At 54.1% G+C, this 16949-nt stretch overlaps 5 protein-coding genes across 5 annotated transcripts; 4 read left to right on the forward strand and 1 right to left on the reverse strand.

Annotated features, from left to right (window-relative positions):
* Nucleotides 1-321: 321 nt before the first annotated feature.
* Nucleotides 322-1379, forward strand: ACRALDRAFT_1083764 (uncharacterized protein; the record flags this gene model as incomplete). The annotated part of the gene is made up of 4 exons (XM_071019506.1): nt 322-494; nt 556-809; nt 891-1038; nt 1124-1379. The coding sequence occupies 4 exons, from the start codon at nt 322-324 to the stop codon at nt 1377-1379; spliced, it is 831 nt and encodes a 276-aa protein (XP_070870814.1).
* A 520-nt stretch (nt 1380-1899) lies between these two features.
* ACRALDRAFT_1066294 (uncharacterized protein) lies at nt 1900-3909 on the reverse strand. Its single transcript, XM_071017316.1, has one exon. The coding sequence runs from the start codon at nt 3686-3688 to the stop codon at nt 2000-2002; it is 1689 nt and encodes a 562-aa protein (XP_070870815.1). The 5' UTR covers nt 3689-3909; the 3' UTR covers nt 1900-1999.
* Nucleotides 3910-4990: 1081 nt separating this feature from the next.
* Nucleotides 4991-7255, forward strand: ACRALDRAFT_1073110 (uncharacterized protein; the record flags this gene model as incomplete). The annotated part of the gene is made up of 3 exons (XM_071018063.1): nt 4991-5012; nt 5086-6296; nt 6359-7255. 3 exons carry the CDS (start codon nt 4991-4993, stop codon nt 7253-7255), a joined length of 2130 nt encoding a protein of 709 aa, XP_070870816.1.
* Nucleotides 7256-7497: 242 nt separating this feature from the next.
* On the forward strand, nt 7498-8755 carry ACRALDRAFT_213739 (uncharacterized protein; the record flags this gene model as incomplete). Its single annotated transcript, XM_071024132.1, has 11 exons — nt 7498-7593; nt 7618-7642; nt 7665-7762; nt 7931-7957; nt 8038-8086; nt 8116-8166; nt 8229-8271; nt 8303-8462; nt 8504-8534; nt 8575-8597; nt 8693-8755. 11 exons carry the CDS (start codon nt 7498-7500, stop codon nt 8753-8755), a joined length of 666 nt encoding a protein of 221 aa, XP_070870817.1.
* Nucleotides 8756-9134: 379 nt separating this feature from the next.
* ACRALDRAFT_1078267 (uncharacterized protein) lies at nt 9135-16880 on the forward strand (the record flags this gene model as incomplete). Its single annotated transcript, XM_071018753.1, has 2 exons — nt 9135-9162; nt 9297-16880. The coding sequence occupies 2 exons, from the start codon at nt 9135-9137 to the stop codon at nt 16523-16525; spliced, it is 7257 nt and encodes a 2418-aa protein (XP_070870818.1). The 3' UTR covers nt 16526-16880.
* Between the last annotated feature and the right edge of the window lie 69 nt (nt 16881-16949).

The raw sequence follows: 16949 nt of genomic DNA on the forward strand, positions 1-16949 counted from the left end.
GCGTTAGGTATGCCTAGCTTTAGCGGTGGGTACACCTCGCATTGTCGTCCTTCCTCCATAGGTAAGGTATGCATGTAGCCTGGCGGCGTCAGATACGCATTCGCCATGCGGAGGAGTAGTATGTTTCCCCCGCAGACAATATCCAAGAGCTTGACGACTAAGCATGTTCGGCAAACGCGGCCGGTCGGTTTCGAAGGACGATATATGGTGCCAATTTGCCAATTTCAGTTGAAGCACTACCTAAAGTCATTGCCTTCCCACAGCAACTTCGGTGCCACGTTCATCCACCTGTTTTGTAATCTTTGCCATAGCTTATTCACAATGTCCAATTCCACGGTCGCAGATCCGTACAGGCTCAACAGAGACATGCTGGCCTCTATGCGCCTCAACCTCCAGCATTACATCTGGAAAGAGGCGATCGGATACATTCTTCATCCCTCAATAAAGCTCTCTGGCCCCGACATTTCAATTGCCGACGTCGGCACAGGCACGGGGTAATTTCTAATTTCCATATCGTCAACAGCTCGTTTTAGGTAAGCTGACTCGCGTTTGTAGAATTTGGGTCCTAGACCTCTGGCGTCAGTTCCCAAACGCAAAGCTTGACGGGCTGGACATCTCGACTGAACAGTGCCCGGCACCCGGGTTTCACCCGCCGAACGTGTCCTTTGCGAAACTCGATATCTTGGCAGACATCCCCCCTGAGTACGTGGAGAAATACGATGTTGTGCACGCGCGACTGTTGGTACAGGTTGTGAACCAAGCAGGTGGCGATCCTGTACCTGTCATCCGGAATCTCTTGAAACTCGTCAGTATGTGCAGTCCTTTTTGCCAACCCCTGGCATGATCCTATGATCTTTTATAGGGCTCTGACTGAATCACTTGCGGTACAGAACCGGGTGGCTACCTGCAATGGGAGGAGCCCAATGATGACGCTGGCAATCGGCCCCTTGTGAAGGCCAATCCATCTGTCGTGTCCGAGTATTCCGAGAAGCTCATCCAAGGACTCGATGCAAAGTTTCGATCCAAGGGCCCACACTCGTATGTTGCCTTGGTTTCCTCCGTTCCTCGTTTGATCGCACGCTGTCCGTATGTGAGGTCACTCCTGACACATGTTCAAATACAGGTGGTCAACCGGACTTGCCAACACTTTCAAAGAGCAAGGCCTCCAAGACGTCCATGCAGATGACTTCTGGACAGACGATTACTTGCAGCCATTGGACCAGATCAATTATCTCGGCTTGTTCCAGGAGCTGATTAGCAAGTTAAAGGGAGATGCAAAGGATGAACTCAGTGACTTGTACAACAAAGCCGTCGCCGAGGCAAGGAATGGCGTTGGGTGGAAGGTCCGACGGTTCGTGTTTGTTGGTCGGAAGCCATGAATGATGAAACCTGGGCGTAGTGAAAAACGGTGGCGGTTCACACCATTACGCAGTTCCATAAGTTTCCAGGCCTTCAATAATAAGAGACCTTACGCTTAAAAAACGATTGCTTAGGGCTACCTTAATAGGCGATCAAATCATTAGGCGTGAAGTAGATAAATAAAGTATTATATGTCCTAATACCCTTCCCGGGTATTTACATCTTATGCTTCGAGCAGTAGCGATATACGGAATAATTACTACGATAAATAAAATAGGTATAATTCCTAATTTATTTCCTAATCTGGTTACAGACGCAGTTATTGTATTAGCTAGTTAAAGGAAATTCTATGTAAAAAGCCTATAGTAACTTGACACAAGTGTCGAGCCAGTGTACCTACCTACGGACACTTATAACGTGGTCTTATAAGTACATCGGCTCGACAGTTTTGTCTCGTCACTGTATCTAGGTATTCAAGTATTTCCGAGTTAAGACTTTTAGTCTAGAAAACAGGGCGACAGTGACTTGGTGGGCTTCAATGAATACACAACGGTCTTGTCTATTTCTGTAGCGGCCATTTCAGAGGTGAACAACGTGCGGCATGATCCACCCCGTATGCCTCAAAGCGGCCAAAAGAAATTTAAGCAGCGCCTCCTGCACCGCCGCCAACAAACAATTTCTCTCGCTTCATCAGGACACTCAGCACAATGACCAAGGCTCCGGCAGCAATCACCAAGGCATACGTGTTCGCCAGAGCATCCACAATGACGCCCAACACCCGCTGGCGAACGTCTGCATCGAGCTGCTGGAAGAAGTCGGACTGTGCGCCTGCAATGGTCTGCATAACCTTGGAACTGGGCACGTCCGGAAGAAGGGCGCGAAGTCCTACCAGACTGCTGTTGAGGAAGACCGAGTTGGCAATGGCAAGCGCAATCGTGATGCCGGTGATCTGAGCAAGCGCTATGAATCCAATCGCAGAACCAATCATGTTGGGGCGAACGACGGCGGGAACCACGGCGAAGGATGCCTGGGCAAATATGCCGACGCCGACACCGAGTATGATGGAGTACCCGTATATCTTCGCGAGAGTCGTCGACGCATCGACGGTAAACATGAGCGCACCGCCAATGACGACCAGGACCCCTCCCACGAGATACCATGGCATGTAGTACCCCAGCATCGAGAGCAGCGCACCGTTGGCCGTGACGGCAACAATCATCAGGACGATGAAGGGCAAAAGGCGAACGCCCGACTCGAGGGCCGAGTCGCCGCGCGTGAACTGGAAGTAAATGGGAATCATGTAGGTGGGGACAAAGACACCCGTCGCGCCGGCGGATGTCGCGGCGAACAGAAGCATAACGGTGCGGCTCTTGAAGAACTCGATGGGGATGATGCGGCGGGTGGTGGTGGTGAGGATGGTGAAGACCTGCTGGAGGCCGAGCAGGATAAACAGAACGCCGGAGGTGCAGAAAAGGCCAATAATGGTTCCGGAATTCCATGGGTACGCCACGCCACCAAAGGACAGGGCCATGACACCCGAGACAAAGGCGCCGGTTGTGAGAAGAGCCCCCAGGTAGTCCATCTCACGGGCACGCTCCGGCAGGCTTGCCCCCGGGCGAGGATCTTTGTTGGGAAGCATGAAGAGGTAGACGGGTGCAAAGAGGGCGCCGACGCAGAGATTGATGTAAAACGCCCAACGCCAACCGGCAGACGAGTTGGTAAATGCGCCGCCGATGATGGGCCCGAGGACCGTGCCGACGCCGAATGTCAAGCCACACCCGCTGATATATAGGGGACGCTCTTGCATGGTGGTCGTAAGAGAGATCAGAGTCATCAATCCGACATACATGCCGGCTCCCGAGACGCCGCAAATGGTCCGGCCGACGATGAAGGCGTTGATGTTCGGGGCGGCGCCGCAGAGGGCGGAGCCGGCTTCGAAGACGAGCACACAGAGAACGTAGGTCCACTTGGCGTTAAAGTGGTCGTAGACCTTGCCCCAGACGGAGTTTGTCGACGCGGCGGCCATGTTAAAGGAAACACTGATCCATGGGAGCTTGCTCATGGCGTCGAAGCGCTCCACGATGACGGGCTGGACATTGGCGACGATGGTATTGTCGAGGGCAAAGAGGAACTGTGAGCTGTAGATGGCCAAGACGACGAGTACCCATTTCCACCCCGAGATGTCTCTGGCGGGGGGCTGCTGGTCGACCACGGTTGTTGTCTTCTCGGAGGCGTCGTGGTCCCCATTCGTCATCGGAGAGTTTTCGCTCCGGCTTTGCGTCTCGCTTCCAGACCCGGTGGAAGTGTCCATCACGTTTGCCTTTTCCATCTCGCAGCCCTGGGACGGAATTGAAAAATCGGAAGGAGATGGAAGTGGACAGGAATCAACGAGTCAACTGTCAGGTCTGATGGGTATGCAGAGTAGGAGTCTGGGAGGTGACGAGAGAATGCGTCGACGACACAGAGACGGAGACTTCTCAAGAACCCAAGCGACGTATCAGTCCAAATTCACATTAGGCAGAGAGACGGTAGCTACCTTGCAGCAGCATTTCAATGAAGATCCAAGGGACGCGGGAGCTCTGTTAGGCGGAATTAAAAAAAAAAAAAGAAAGACAGAAAAAGCAAAAAAAAAAAAAGATAAAAAAGAGCTAAGCATGCATGCATGAGATTAGCAATTGGTAATTCAATAAGCACGGGCATACCATGACCCCGATTGGATAACAATGAATAGACACGGGCGGGAGGAAGGGCGCGAGGCGCGGGGTTGGATTCGTGGAGATAGAAACGTACCTCAGGGCCACTCCACACGCGCCGGGATCCACAACGGCATGCGGAAACCGTTCGTTAGTCGGTGGCTTACTCTCGGCACAGATTATATACTCCGTACCTGTACCTGCTCCGGACGCAGTAGTGTAGTTGGTCGCGTGTTATCCCTGTCGATTAGTTATGTGGCCCCCCTACACGTACGTTAACCCTACTGGTTAGTGCCTAGCTATAATAGGCAGGTATATCGCGGAACCGGAACTCGGCCGTACCCACTACCACGTATATACAGTATATACCTCTCGTATCTTAAAACTGTTCGCCTCGAATCCGTCGATCTTTACTATATACAGCGATTTAACTCGGTTAAGATCGGGGGGTAGAAAAGGAGATAATCCTACGAAGTATAACACACTAGTGTACTACGAGCCGTCTTGCCAAGGCGGTATCCTATAGCAGAAATACCGATTATTCACTAGCTTTCCTTTCTTGTCCTTCCGCCCCTCCGTGGTAGGAAAGTGCCGATTATCCCTCTAAGTCACGTCCCGAGCCGTCCCGGACCTGATCGTCGCCAGAGAAGGCCTGGAAAGGTTCTATGCGAAGAAGTAGCCCTCCTTCAAGTGCCGAGTCTGCTAATCCGTCTTACTGTAGGCATGGGCTTAAGTTCTGGGCGGATTTGGTTGCAGCTTGAAGAAGCCCCTCGCATAGTCTAACGCCACGTACCTGTGGCGAATTGAAGTGAGTTATCGTAACTGATGACTATTATAAGGTGGCTAGATTGCACGGGACGGCCATAGTGTAGTATTGCGCCAAAGCTGTCCAACGATCTCCCTCCTCTCTGGCTTGATTACATGTATGCATCACCAACATGACCAGACCTGCCGGAATTCGTAAGCTCACCTGCTCTTGCATTCATTTTTAATTTCTTCATCTACGCAAATGCTTATTGTTACTCGAACTCAGCCGCCCGAAGCAACCACGGCTGCTGGACGTGCAGAGTTCGCAAAAAGAAATGCGACGAGACTCACCCGCAATGCAACGTATGCGTTTCCCTGGGGCTAGAGTGCCACGGGTATGGCCCTCGGCCCGAATGGATAGACAACAAGACACTTCAGAGGGAGCAGAGTGTCAAGTTTAAGCAAATGGTCAGCCAGAGCAAGTCAAGGAAATCAACGCAAACCTTGCTCTCCACAACTGACGCACCACACAAGCTTGACGGGTCTCAGAGTCTGCTGATGGCAGAGCACGTAAAATCGCCCACTGGTCCTCCGTCCAGTTCCTCCCACCAAAGAGTACAAGGGTGGAAAGGACATGGAGGCAATGCGACCCGAGACAACCTCTTTTGGCACCAAGGGGGCAGGGAAAACGCCATGCCCTCTACCGTCCGGGCAGCTTGGAACGAGCCTCTCCATGACTGCAGCGTCCCATCAGCATACCCACCCCTCTTCGACTCGGGTCAGTACCTGGCGACTCCCTCGTTATCCAGCGCGAGTTCATTGTCACCCGGGCTATCCGAATGGGGGCCAGCACCGTCCCCGGACATGTCTGATGTGCATGACCTCGATATATGGACCGGGTACGATGCGAGTGGGACATCGCCCTTGAACTTTGAGGACTCGGTATTATACCAGTCATTTCAAGCCGACGCCCAGAAGGCTACTCCTCACGACTTTATCGGCTCAAAAGCGGGGGCTCGCACACATACCGTGGGTGTGGGTGATCTTAGCCCACCTGTGCAGTCGACGTCCTGGTCGATGGCTCAAATAAGCCAGTCAATCTTCTGTGCAGGAGCAGAGGATGCATTGTTGATGCATTACCTGGATCATGTCTTTTATTCTCAGTTTCCCTTCTACCGCTCCCACAATGGACGAGGGAGGGGTTGGCTGTTGTCGATTCTAAAGCGAGTCGAACCAGCTTACTATGCGGCCCTGGCGCTGAGTGAGCGTGACCTTGCCTCGAGGCTGCCTGGGAGCAGCACTGGCAATGACGGCAGCGACGGCAGCTCTAGTAGTAGTAGCTTCGTCCCGCCGTCACTCGCCGGGAAGAGGCACTACGACCTCGCCCTGCAAGGCCTGCAGAGTATTGTGGATGATCCTTCCACGTGGGATGAACATACTCGCCTAGTTCGCAGCCTGGAGTGCCTCACCACCATTCTTTTGCTTCTTTTTTGGGAGGTTGGTCGGCCCGAAGCCTGCGCAATGGCTCTGATACTGATGACTTTGATGTGGCGTTTTAGATTCTTTACGGCGGCAAGAAGAACTGGCAGGCACTCCTTCGCACAGGTTCTAGTTTCATTTCTGCGATTGTCCAGTCTCAGAACATAAGGTCAGCAGATCGGAGCTGTGTAGGCGAGCTGCGATGTGAGAGGACGCCGTACCCTGGAGGGGCACAAAGTGCCATCGTTTTTCTCCTTGATTCGTTTATATCATTTGATATCATTTCTTGTGCTTCTACTCGAGGGCCACCATTTCTGGATATTAATCACGCACAGACGCTGAAGAACTTTGATATTCCGATGGAGAATTTCTCCGGTTGCCGAAGTTCAGTCATGGGCCTTATCTCGGATGTTTCCCTGCTGGACAGGTGGAGGAATGAGTCCCAGGCGGCCAGCAGGCTGAGCATTGTCGATCTGGCCAAGCGTGCCGGCCAAATTGAGGAGCGTCTCCGGCAAGAACTTGCGGAGATAACCAGAGACATGCAGTTAACCGCCGCGGCGGAGTCGCCAAAGGCAGATACCGCGGGAATGCACTCCGCCCAGATTAGCCAGCTCTTTGCTCTCGCAGCAATCATCTACCTCCATGTCGTCGTTTCGGGTGCGCATCCTGAGCTGCCCGAGATAGCACAGACTGTCTCTGAGATAGTGGATGCTCTTGGGAAACTTATTGAGGACCCGAGACTACTGCGGAGCGTGGTTTGGCCATTCTGTGTGGCTGGCTGCGTGGCATTGGAAGAACAGCAGGCCTTCTTCCGCAACGTCCTCACTCCCAGAGAGGTTGCGAAATATTCGACTAAAACATGTCATGAGGCGTTATACATCATGGAAAAGTGTTGGACGACGAGAAAGATTGATTTACAGCATTGCGACTGGGCTACCATCATGAGCAAATTTGGCCATTACATCTTGCTTATTTAGATAATAGAGGTAATTACATGAAATAGAAGCCACGAGGTTACACGAACGAACTGTCCATACCTACTTGTGCTACATTGTCAATCCACAGAGTGCCATTCTCTCACAGCCAAACTTCGTGTCTCATATCAGGGGGGCAACCACTCGTCCGGACGAACCCTGGGAGCACCCCGAATGGTCGCGCTGCCGCATTACGCGTGGCAATAATCGTAAGGCCATGCCGCCAGTAAATTCAAGTTACCATAATGATGATCATCGGAGGTCCCTCTCCAACAATCAACCAATCCGTTATGCCGCTTATGCGCGCTGCGGCAACCATCATCGCCACGGGTCCACAACGGGTGACAGCAGAGCACGTTTTGTAGATGATCAACTGGAAATTCTGGTACCGTTTCTCTATAATGAGGGGTAGTCGACTCGGCTCGCCGCGGTATTACCTACCATGCTAGGCATGCCCAGATGGGACGGTTTGTTTCCACCCTTTTGCTCGGCCCCGAAGATCACTGCCGAGTTAGTAATCCGTATGCAAGATATCGGTTAAAGTTCTTGATCCCCCGCCCGATATCGCATTAGTGTAATTAGAAATGGCTTAGCGTTGCCGCCGCTGCTCCCTTAGTAATCGTGCATAGGTATTTCGTACCTTTTGTTGGGGAGGTCATGTGACCTGCCCCTGGGAAGGCAGCTTATCCTAATCTTCCGGCCGACGTGGCAGTACATAGACTTCCCCTCAATCAACAACACATAACCGACCGCGCCAATCGTTATTTCACTTTGGACAACACTAGGTCCGTAGGATGCGACTACGCCAGAAGCGGCTTAGGGTTACCGCCGGACGTCTGTACCCCTGAAGGCACAGAGTCCAGGGCTGCAGCAGCATCTCATCACCCTGGAGAACGGCCCCATGGAATACAGACGTTCGAGTAGTCGCCGATGAGCGTCTACGCCGCTTCTACGCCACAGCAACCCCATCATCCAGGCGAGGTTCTTGATATTCCTCCCCACGCGGTTCGTCATGTGCTGTGTGCTGCGTGCATGGGCACCCATGCTTAGCCGTGCCGTGCCGCCTTTCACGGCGACACTCAACAGACTTGAGATGGCAGGTGCTTGGAGAATGATGTGGAAGGATTCTTCCAAGAACATTCTGAAGTTCCGGCAATGCGTGGCTGGCTCCAATGGTGATGTTGCCATGTTGGGAAGCGAAACGGAGTTGGTCTGACCCGAGTGGAAAGAGATGGCCATCCTGACATCAAGTCGGCTTGGAAATCCGTCATGGGCGAGATTCGTCTCGACCAAGTTCCGCTCAAATGAATCCGTCATATAAGACGAGGAGAATTGCGGGCAGTTTGTTACAAAGTCGAATTAGATCGCGCCGCTCAACCGACATAGCGCTTTCTATCCCCTCTTTATCGAGTGGTTGACAACTTGACACTGGTCACAAAGGTCTTGTCATTCTCTGTTTTCATTCTGTTCAACCAGAACTTTAACGGTATGCCCCTGCCCTGAAATGTGAACTTGAACACGAAAGATATTGACATTGCCTCCACAGAGCATCAGCGTTTCTTTTGAACCATGGATTCAACCACCATAACCTGGCGAACGGGGGGTTCTACGAGACTCGAGCATCAATCTGAGACCTTGGACCAGATTAAGCCCCTTACACCAGCACAACTACAAGTCATCTCATCCCACACCAACGAGTTGGTTGTTTCAGTACGCATCCTTGCTTGCAAGGCTTCTGACAGATCTCTGGATCGAGTCAGACGCGCATGGAACACGGTGGCTAGTCGCAACCCCCTATTGCGGACCAGAATTGTCACATCTCCAGACGGAACCTACCACCAAACCATATCGCACCATCCCAGGCCCATCAAATGCGAAAGACATGACTCGAAAGACGTTGAAGATGGAGCGTATGTGGAGGTCGTGACAGAAGAAGACAACAACTTTGATGTGTTTCTACACACTCATCGAGCACTGGCGGACGGGACATCCCTGTCTCTGGTTGCGAGCGAGTTTTTGCTCTGTCATAATGGCTACGTTCAAGAGGTTTGCCGCCAGTCAATAGTCGCCTACTTGGACCACCAGTCGGCAAAGGACCCCACCACGGCGGTCCAGTACTGGGAAGAGGTCTTTCGCACCATCGGGCCCCAACCACGACTCCATCCCTTTCCCCTCGAGCGCCAATGGCCGCGCACCGAAACAACATTGACAGCTCCCGACCATGTTCTCGAAGCAGCGCTTGTGTTCGCTGGCAGACACGGCATACGGCTTGATAGTCTACTCTACACCGTCTGGGCCATTGTCTCTACCCGGCACATGGCAGAGAACCAACGCACATCCATCTTCGCTATCACTGGCCGTGATCAGTCGTTCCTTGGATATGACACGGTGCTTGGCCCAGTTGACCAAGATTTTCCGCTGGTTTTGTCTTTACCGAACGAGAACATGGACTTTTTGTCATGGATCCGTCAAGTGGAGGAAGTCGCCGCCGACGCCTCTGCCCATGCAAGCATTGGCTTCAAGCGCATTCTCGAGACCAGCTCTGCGGTCCATCCACAAGTCAAAGTCTCCATCGATCGGACAAGCGACGGCCAGAACGTCATGACGGCAGACGATGACTTTTCTCTGGTTCTCAATCTATCTGCCTCGAGAGAACTAAAACTCAATGCGCGGCATAACCTCTCCGTTCCGCGCGCTGACGTCCAAGCTCTTCTGCAGCACGTACTGGCCACTCTGGAACACGCAGTGGAGAATCCCGGAACTGACATCTCAGCTCTGAGCATCATGTCGCGAGCCGAGACACGGTTACTGCACGACTACGGCAAAGCTGCCTTTAGATCCAGCAGCGGCCTCGTCCACAATCTGGTAGAGCAACAGGCAAGGCTGAGCCCCAACGCAGACGCAATCCAATATGAGACTGACGAGCCTCTCACGTACTCGACTCTCAACCGGCGTTCGAATCAACTGGCCCGCCGGATCCGCCCATGGGGAGCGATGTATGTCCCGGTGCACATGCGCGTGTCCGCCAACATGATCGTGGCGCTGTTGGCCATACTGAAAGCCGGTGCGGCCTACGTCATTCTGGATCCTGACGCTCCTGCTGCACGCAAGTCATTCATCATCGAGGACGTCCGAGCGGGTTTCGTTCTCGCGGATGAGAATACGGCTGGCGAGTTCCCCAACGAACTTGAGCACAACATTAACGACCTCCTTCGCGAATCCCTCAACAACGACGACACCAACCTCGCCACCGGCCAGACTCCTGACGATATTGCCTATGTCATTTACACCTCGGGATCCACGGGCAAGCCGAAGGCTGCACTTCTCAGTCATCGAGCCGCCTTCAACGGTCTCCTGTCGCATTCCAAGGTAGAGAACCTCCGTCGGTTGCTCTTTTTCAACCCAGTATTTTCGGCAGCCCAGAGATGTATCTGGGCCACCCTCACTCGGGGTGGATGCTTGTGCCTGGCCAGCAAGGATAATCTCACGGTCAATGCGGCGAGGACTATCAACCTGATGCAGGTCAACGCCGTCGATATGACCTCCACGACTGCTGCACTCATCTCGCCGGACAAGGTCCCGTCTCTGCAACAGATGGCGCTGGGTGGCGAGTTGGTCAACCCCGCCGTGGTCGAGGCATGGGCAGGTCGGGTACAGCTCATGTCGTCGTACGGCCTCAGCGAGGTCACGCAGCTCAACTGGCGTCACCGGCTGCAGAATCAGGCCAATGCACGCGTCATCGGACGGCCTTTCGACACAACAACCGCTTACATCCTGACGCCGGGAGGCACCGAACTGTCCCCTCTGCTTATCCCCGGCGAACTCTGTCTCGGCGGTGCCCAGCTGGCGAGAGGATACCTGAATGATCCCGAGGAGACAGAGAGGCGCTTTATCCAGAATCCTTTCGGGCAGGGCAGGCTATACCGGACAGGCGACCTGGCGGTTCGGCACGCCGACGGATCGATTGAACTCATGGGGCGAAGTGACTTCCAAGTCAAGATCAACGGACAGAGAGTGAATCCCAGCGAACCCAACACGATCATCCAACTCCATGAACTAGTGGAACAGTCTGCTGTGGTTCCAGCTCACGTCGGCAATAGAATGACTCTCGTTGCCGTCATCGTCAGCCGCGCAGGCAGTGGCACTGGCGAGTGGGAATCTCTCGTGGGCCAACTCCGTTCATCCCTTGCTAAGAGATTGGCCCTATACATGATCCCCAGCTTCTGGGTGCCCATGGCCGAGCTTCCCCTGAACGCCAATGGAAAAGTCGACATGCGGGCCATCCGGGACGTCGTCGAGGGCCTGGCTCAGTCGGGTCAACTCCTTCCCAATAGCTCGTCGACTGAAATAGACGAAGCTGTCTTGACAGACAACGAGAGAGTCATCAGGAAAGTCTGGGCAGATGTCCTGTCCATCCCTGAATTGGGAATTCCTCTCAAGCACTCCTTCGTAGCCTTGGGTGGTTCGTCGCTCGAGGCAATCCAAGCTGTGTCACAACTCCAGTCCCAATACTCCCTGTCGCTCCGAGTACAAGACATTATCCTCGGCAAGTCACTGTCCCATGTCGCCAGTCTCGCACAGCACCAATCCGATGAGGTCGAACCAGGACAGCACGCCACATCCACCGCGCCTTTTGAACTGCTTCCTGAGTCGGCAATGGCATCCCTGGCACAACTTGGTATCGATATCGCGGAGATCGAGGATGCTTTCCCAGTCACACCTTTCCAGGAGGCAGTCGTGGCGGAAACAATGATGGGCGCGACACACTACATCTACAGCCGCGCCTATAGCTTCGAGTCGTACGGCCCTGATGCCGTCAAGGATGCGTTGGTGTCCCTTATGGCATCTAACAGATACCTCCGAACGACGTTCTTCCCTCAAGGCATGTCGTTCCTGCAGGTTGTGCGGAAAACCGCGGCGGTTCCCTGGGAGACTTCTGATATGGACTTGAGGGAATACATGCAGCAGCAGACATCAAAGCCAATGCATGCTGGCGATCTATGGTGGAGGGCAGCCGCTTTGCCTGGCAATGTCCTCGTAATTACCATGCACCACGCTCTCTTCGACTACTGGTCAAACGAATTCCTCCCACAAGATCTTGCATCCGTTCTTCAGGGGACAGGCCAAGACAAACGACCAGACCTGAGTCTCTACGTCCAGTACTTGAACCAGCATGACGAGGGTACGACGCGTGCTTTCTGGGAAAAGCATCTCCTCGGCGCTCGTCCCACTGTGCTTGGGAACAACCAGCTGGGCCAGGCCTCCCCCGACAACACGGTCAGTGCTACGCTAGGTCTCGACATCAAACAATCTGCATCGAGGCTCAAAGTCACTCCCAGCGTGCTCCTGTACGGTGCATGGTCGATTGTCCTCGCAATGGCTGGCTCCACTGACGATGTGGTCATGGGTGTGACGCTCTCCGGCCGAGATACTCCAGTCCCGGGCATCCTTCGAATGGCCGGTCCTACTCTTGCAGTCGCTCCACTGAGAATCAAGGTCGATGCGGCGAACTCAGTGGAGACTCATCTCGAGCATGTTCAGTCCACCCTCTGGGATGTTGCCAGAAACTCTGCGTACGGCCTTCGCAACATCCTTAAAGCGACCAGACAGCCCAAGGACCTCATCAATACGACTGTCAATTTCCTCATCAAGATACCCATGTCGACGCAACAGTCCAGAGGGTTGAGGAGGCTACCCGAGCAGAGTATCGCTCCTCCCGAGAATATCAAGCTTGAACTCAGCAACGACAATCTTGACCAAGTCACATTGTCCTCGACTCTAGACCCGGCTTTTGCCCAGACCCTTGTTGATTCCGTCGCTGCCATGTTGCAAGTGGCAGCCGATGCACCATCAACCAAGCTTGGGGAATTCAGGTTGGTCCCACCGAGGGATCAGCTCCCCAATGGGCACAGTCACCAAGAGACGCTTGATTTACAGTTGGCCGAATCTGTGCACAGCGAATCAGAAAAGCAGAGCGCGACACCGCCGGAGAGTTGGAGCAGTGCCTCCACCACGGAGCTCTTCCACATCCAGTCAGAGAAGCACGCTGAGAAGCCCGGTGACTGGTTCTCCGCGTCAACCAAAGGCCCTGAACATGAACTAGGGCACTCAGCGTTCCTAAGAATTGCCGCCGCCTATCCTTGGAAGACGGCAGTCGAGGACTCTGCTGGGGACAGGCTCACATATGCGGGACTGGGAATCAAGGTCAACCGCCTTGCCGGCTTGCTGCGGGAAAAGGGAGTCGTGCTGGAGCAGCTGATCCCACTCTTGCTGGAGAAGTCGATCAACACTGTCGTGGCCATGCTCGGAGTCATGGTGGCTGGAGGTGCATTTTTACCCCTTGGTCCCGACAATCCCAGGGAGAGGAACCTCGGCATACTCGAGGACTCTGAAGCCAAGCTCGTCATTACCGATCGACTGAACGCCCATTTCTTTAACGACACCGAGTACGAAATCATTGTGATGGACGACGTGCATTGGGAGGACATTCCAATCGAGCGACAGGTCGTGCCTGGACTGACGCCGGACAGCCTTGCCTACGTGATTTATACGTCTGGGAGCACAGGAAAGCCAAAGGGAACTCTTCTGCCACACAGGGCCCTTGCCACAGCGGTGGAAGGCATCAACGAATCCATGAACCGCCCCAGCTCGGATCGAGTCCTCTGGTCCCAGAACTATTCCTTTGACGGATCCTTCTTCTCGCTCTTCTCCTCCCTCGCAAGTGGATGCACGCTGTGTGTCGCTCCGCAGAACACGATCCTGGCCAACCTCGCCGAGCTAATCAATAAGATGCGAGTCAACCATGTCACCATGACGCCCTCGATGGCCAGTCTCCTTCACCCCGATGAAGTTCCCACGCTCGAGGTGCTGGGAACTGGAGGCGAACCCGTGAGCACGCATATGCTGACAGTATGGGCGCCGCGCATCACCGTGTATAGCGCCTATGGACCAACAGAGGCGACAATCTGTGTCACGAACAGACTCGTGACTCCGGATCTGAACCCGCGGAATATTGGCCGCCCCTTCCGAAACGTCACCGCCCTCATTCTCGACCCAGATACCATGGAGCCAGTGTCTGAGGGAAGCGTTGGCGAGCTCTGCGTCGCCGGTCCTCATCTGGCAAAGGGTTACCTGAAACGGCCCGATGCAACGGAGAAAGTGTTCCACAACCTACCCAGCGACAGGATCTATCAGACCGGCGATCTTGCCAGATGGCTGCCCAATGGCGAGATTGAGTTGTTTGGACGCAAGGATGACCAGGTCAAGATCAATGGCTACAGGGTTGAGCTTGGTGAAGTCGAAAGCGTCATCATGCAAAAACACTTGTTTGGACAGTGCGCTGTGGTCGCTGCGACGGTCTTCAAGAAGAAGCAGCTCGTTGCATTCCATTCCGATTCGGTCCAGACGCCAGGGGAGGACGGAGGTGGCTTGCTACTGCCACCGGAGCATGCGCTTGACGTGGACCAGATCCAGGACCAGCTCGCAGAGCTGCCGCGCTACATGGTTCCTTCCATATGGCTTCCCGTCTCCAAGCTCCCCGTCATGGTCTCTGCCAAGGTTGACAGGAAACGGCTGCAGGCCATGGCTGAGGGTCTGGAGGATGATCTGCTCAAGGAGTACCTGCCCCAGAGGGAAGCCTCGGAGATCGGTACAGGAGAGGGGCTCATGCTGAGGTCGCTGTGGTCCCTCCTTTTTGACGTCACAGAGGGCGAAATCCACGCCAACACGACCTTCCACGAGTTGGGTGGAGATTCCATTGCTGCCCTGAATCTCATCAGCATGCTCCGACGGCAAGGACACGACATCAAAGTCAGTGACATCTTGTCAAGGCCTACACTCCGGGATCAGGCGGAACTTCTCGCACTCAAAAGTCAGCTGAATGGCGACGACAGCGCCCCGTTGGGACCAGTGGAACGGGGGATGAATTACCAGGTACCGGATTTTGTTCATGACCGTCTCCTCCAAATGGGCATTGTTCAGGACGATGTCGAGGACATCTACCCTTGCAGCCCTGGTCAAGTCGAATTCCTCACGCAGGGAAACAAGAATGAGCAATTCTGGCAGCTCATGGCCGTGCGTGCGCTCCCCGTCGACTTTGACCTGGACCATTGGGTTGGTCTCACCACCACGTTGACCGAGAGGAACCCCATCCTGCGCACAATATACGTCTACCCTGACGACGTGAACAAAGACCCCCAAAGAGCTGTTCAAGTCGTGCTCAAGAGTCCCGCACTGAATCTGGACCACAAGTCGTACGACACGGAAGACCAGAAACAGCGGATTCTGGAAGCCGAGTGGGAAGCTCGCTTCGACCCTGCGAAGCCGTTCGTGCGGTACAGCATCCTCGTCAACACCCAAGACGGCTCGCGGAGTCTCGCCATCAAGCTCGACCATGCCTCGTACGACGGGACTCTGCTGCACATCTTTGACGACCAGTTCAAAGCTCTCCACCGAAATCAACCCATCCTTGATCATACTCCGTTTAGGGACTTCATCGCCCACGTCGCGTCGACACCGAAACAGCCCCAACTCGATTACTGGATGCGTCAGCTCCGGCATTGCCATTTTGACTTCCCCGCAAAAGTCGCCGCTGACCCGACCATCTCCCGTTCCGAGGTCGCCAGAGTGAGCGCGTCCACGGCAGTCGACGCTCTGGCCATGTCCAGTGGTGTCACCGTCCCAATCGTATTCCAGACGGCGTACTCGCTGCTCCTGGCACATCTCAGTGGCTCGCGAGATGTTGTCTACGACAATCTTGTCGCCGGCCGAAACGTTCCCCTGGACAACCCACAGCTCATTAACGGCAACTTGGCCAACTTTTTGCCGTTCCACAGCCATGTGGCCGGCGGCGGCAGTGACGGGGATGATTTGACCATTGAGCGGCTCCTCCAGGATACGCAGACGGCGTTCTGGGAGGCCACCGAGAATGGTCTCGTGTCGCTCGGAGAAATATACGAGGCGCTGGGTCGCGACCGGTCCACGGCAGCAGCGAAGTGTCTGTTCGTCTTCCAACCGTTCGAGGCCGTGCCGGCGGCCGAGCATCAAGACCACATGCGCTGGATCGTTATGAAGATGAGCAAGAACACAATGTACTTCAATTATGCGCTGCAGGTCGAGGTCGTCAAGGCGGAGAGCAAAGGCGAGTACGTCGTGCGATTTTTGTACGATGAGAGGGCGTTTAGTGCCGAGGAGGCGCAGGCGGCTCTGAGGTGGTACATTAACTGCTTGGAAGGCATGGGGAACAGAAATCTGGTGGAAGAATTGGGGATCTAATCAAGATTAAATGGGTGGAAGGTTGTTGGGTGAAGGGAAAAAAGAGGAAAAAAAGGGAATGGTTCTTCGACATTTGATGACGACGGACTGTTGGTCTGTGAGAGTCGAGACGAGTTTAGGCTTGGAGACAAGCGGCGAGGATCTTGGAGAAACCATTGCTAGTGACTTATGTCAGCGATGAATACATATAGCATTGTCGCATTGTCACGGGACCTCGGGGACTTCTTCGGTTTAGGAAATGACAGTGGGGTCTCTCCGGAAATGACCGGAGGGATCCAAACGGAGCAATACCTCCGGGAAAGGCCTGCACCAGACGACTCGCAGACTCTATAACTGAGCACAAAATACACACACGTGGTTTTCCCCCAAGTCAGTTTAAACACTTTGAGTGCTTGTTTTTGCTGTGCGACAGCTTGTCCATTAT

The sequence above is a fragment of the Sodiomyces alcalophilus genome (genome assembly GCF_042370955.1).
Source record: "Sodiomyces alcalophilus JCM 7366 unplaced genomic scaffold ACRALscaffold_11, whole genome shotgun sequence".
Lineage (NCBI taxonomy): Eukaryota > Fungi > Ascomycota > Sordariomycetes > Glomerellales > Plectosphaerellaceae > Sodiomyces > Sodiomyces alcalophilus.

Bases quoted from the DNA above. Each gene is read 5' to 3' on its own strand.
- ACRALDRAFT_1066294 (XM_071017316.1), bottom strand. From the start codon at position 3,688: ATGGAAAAGGCAAACGTGATGGACACTTCCACCGGGTCTGGAAGCGAG.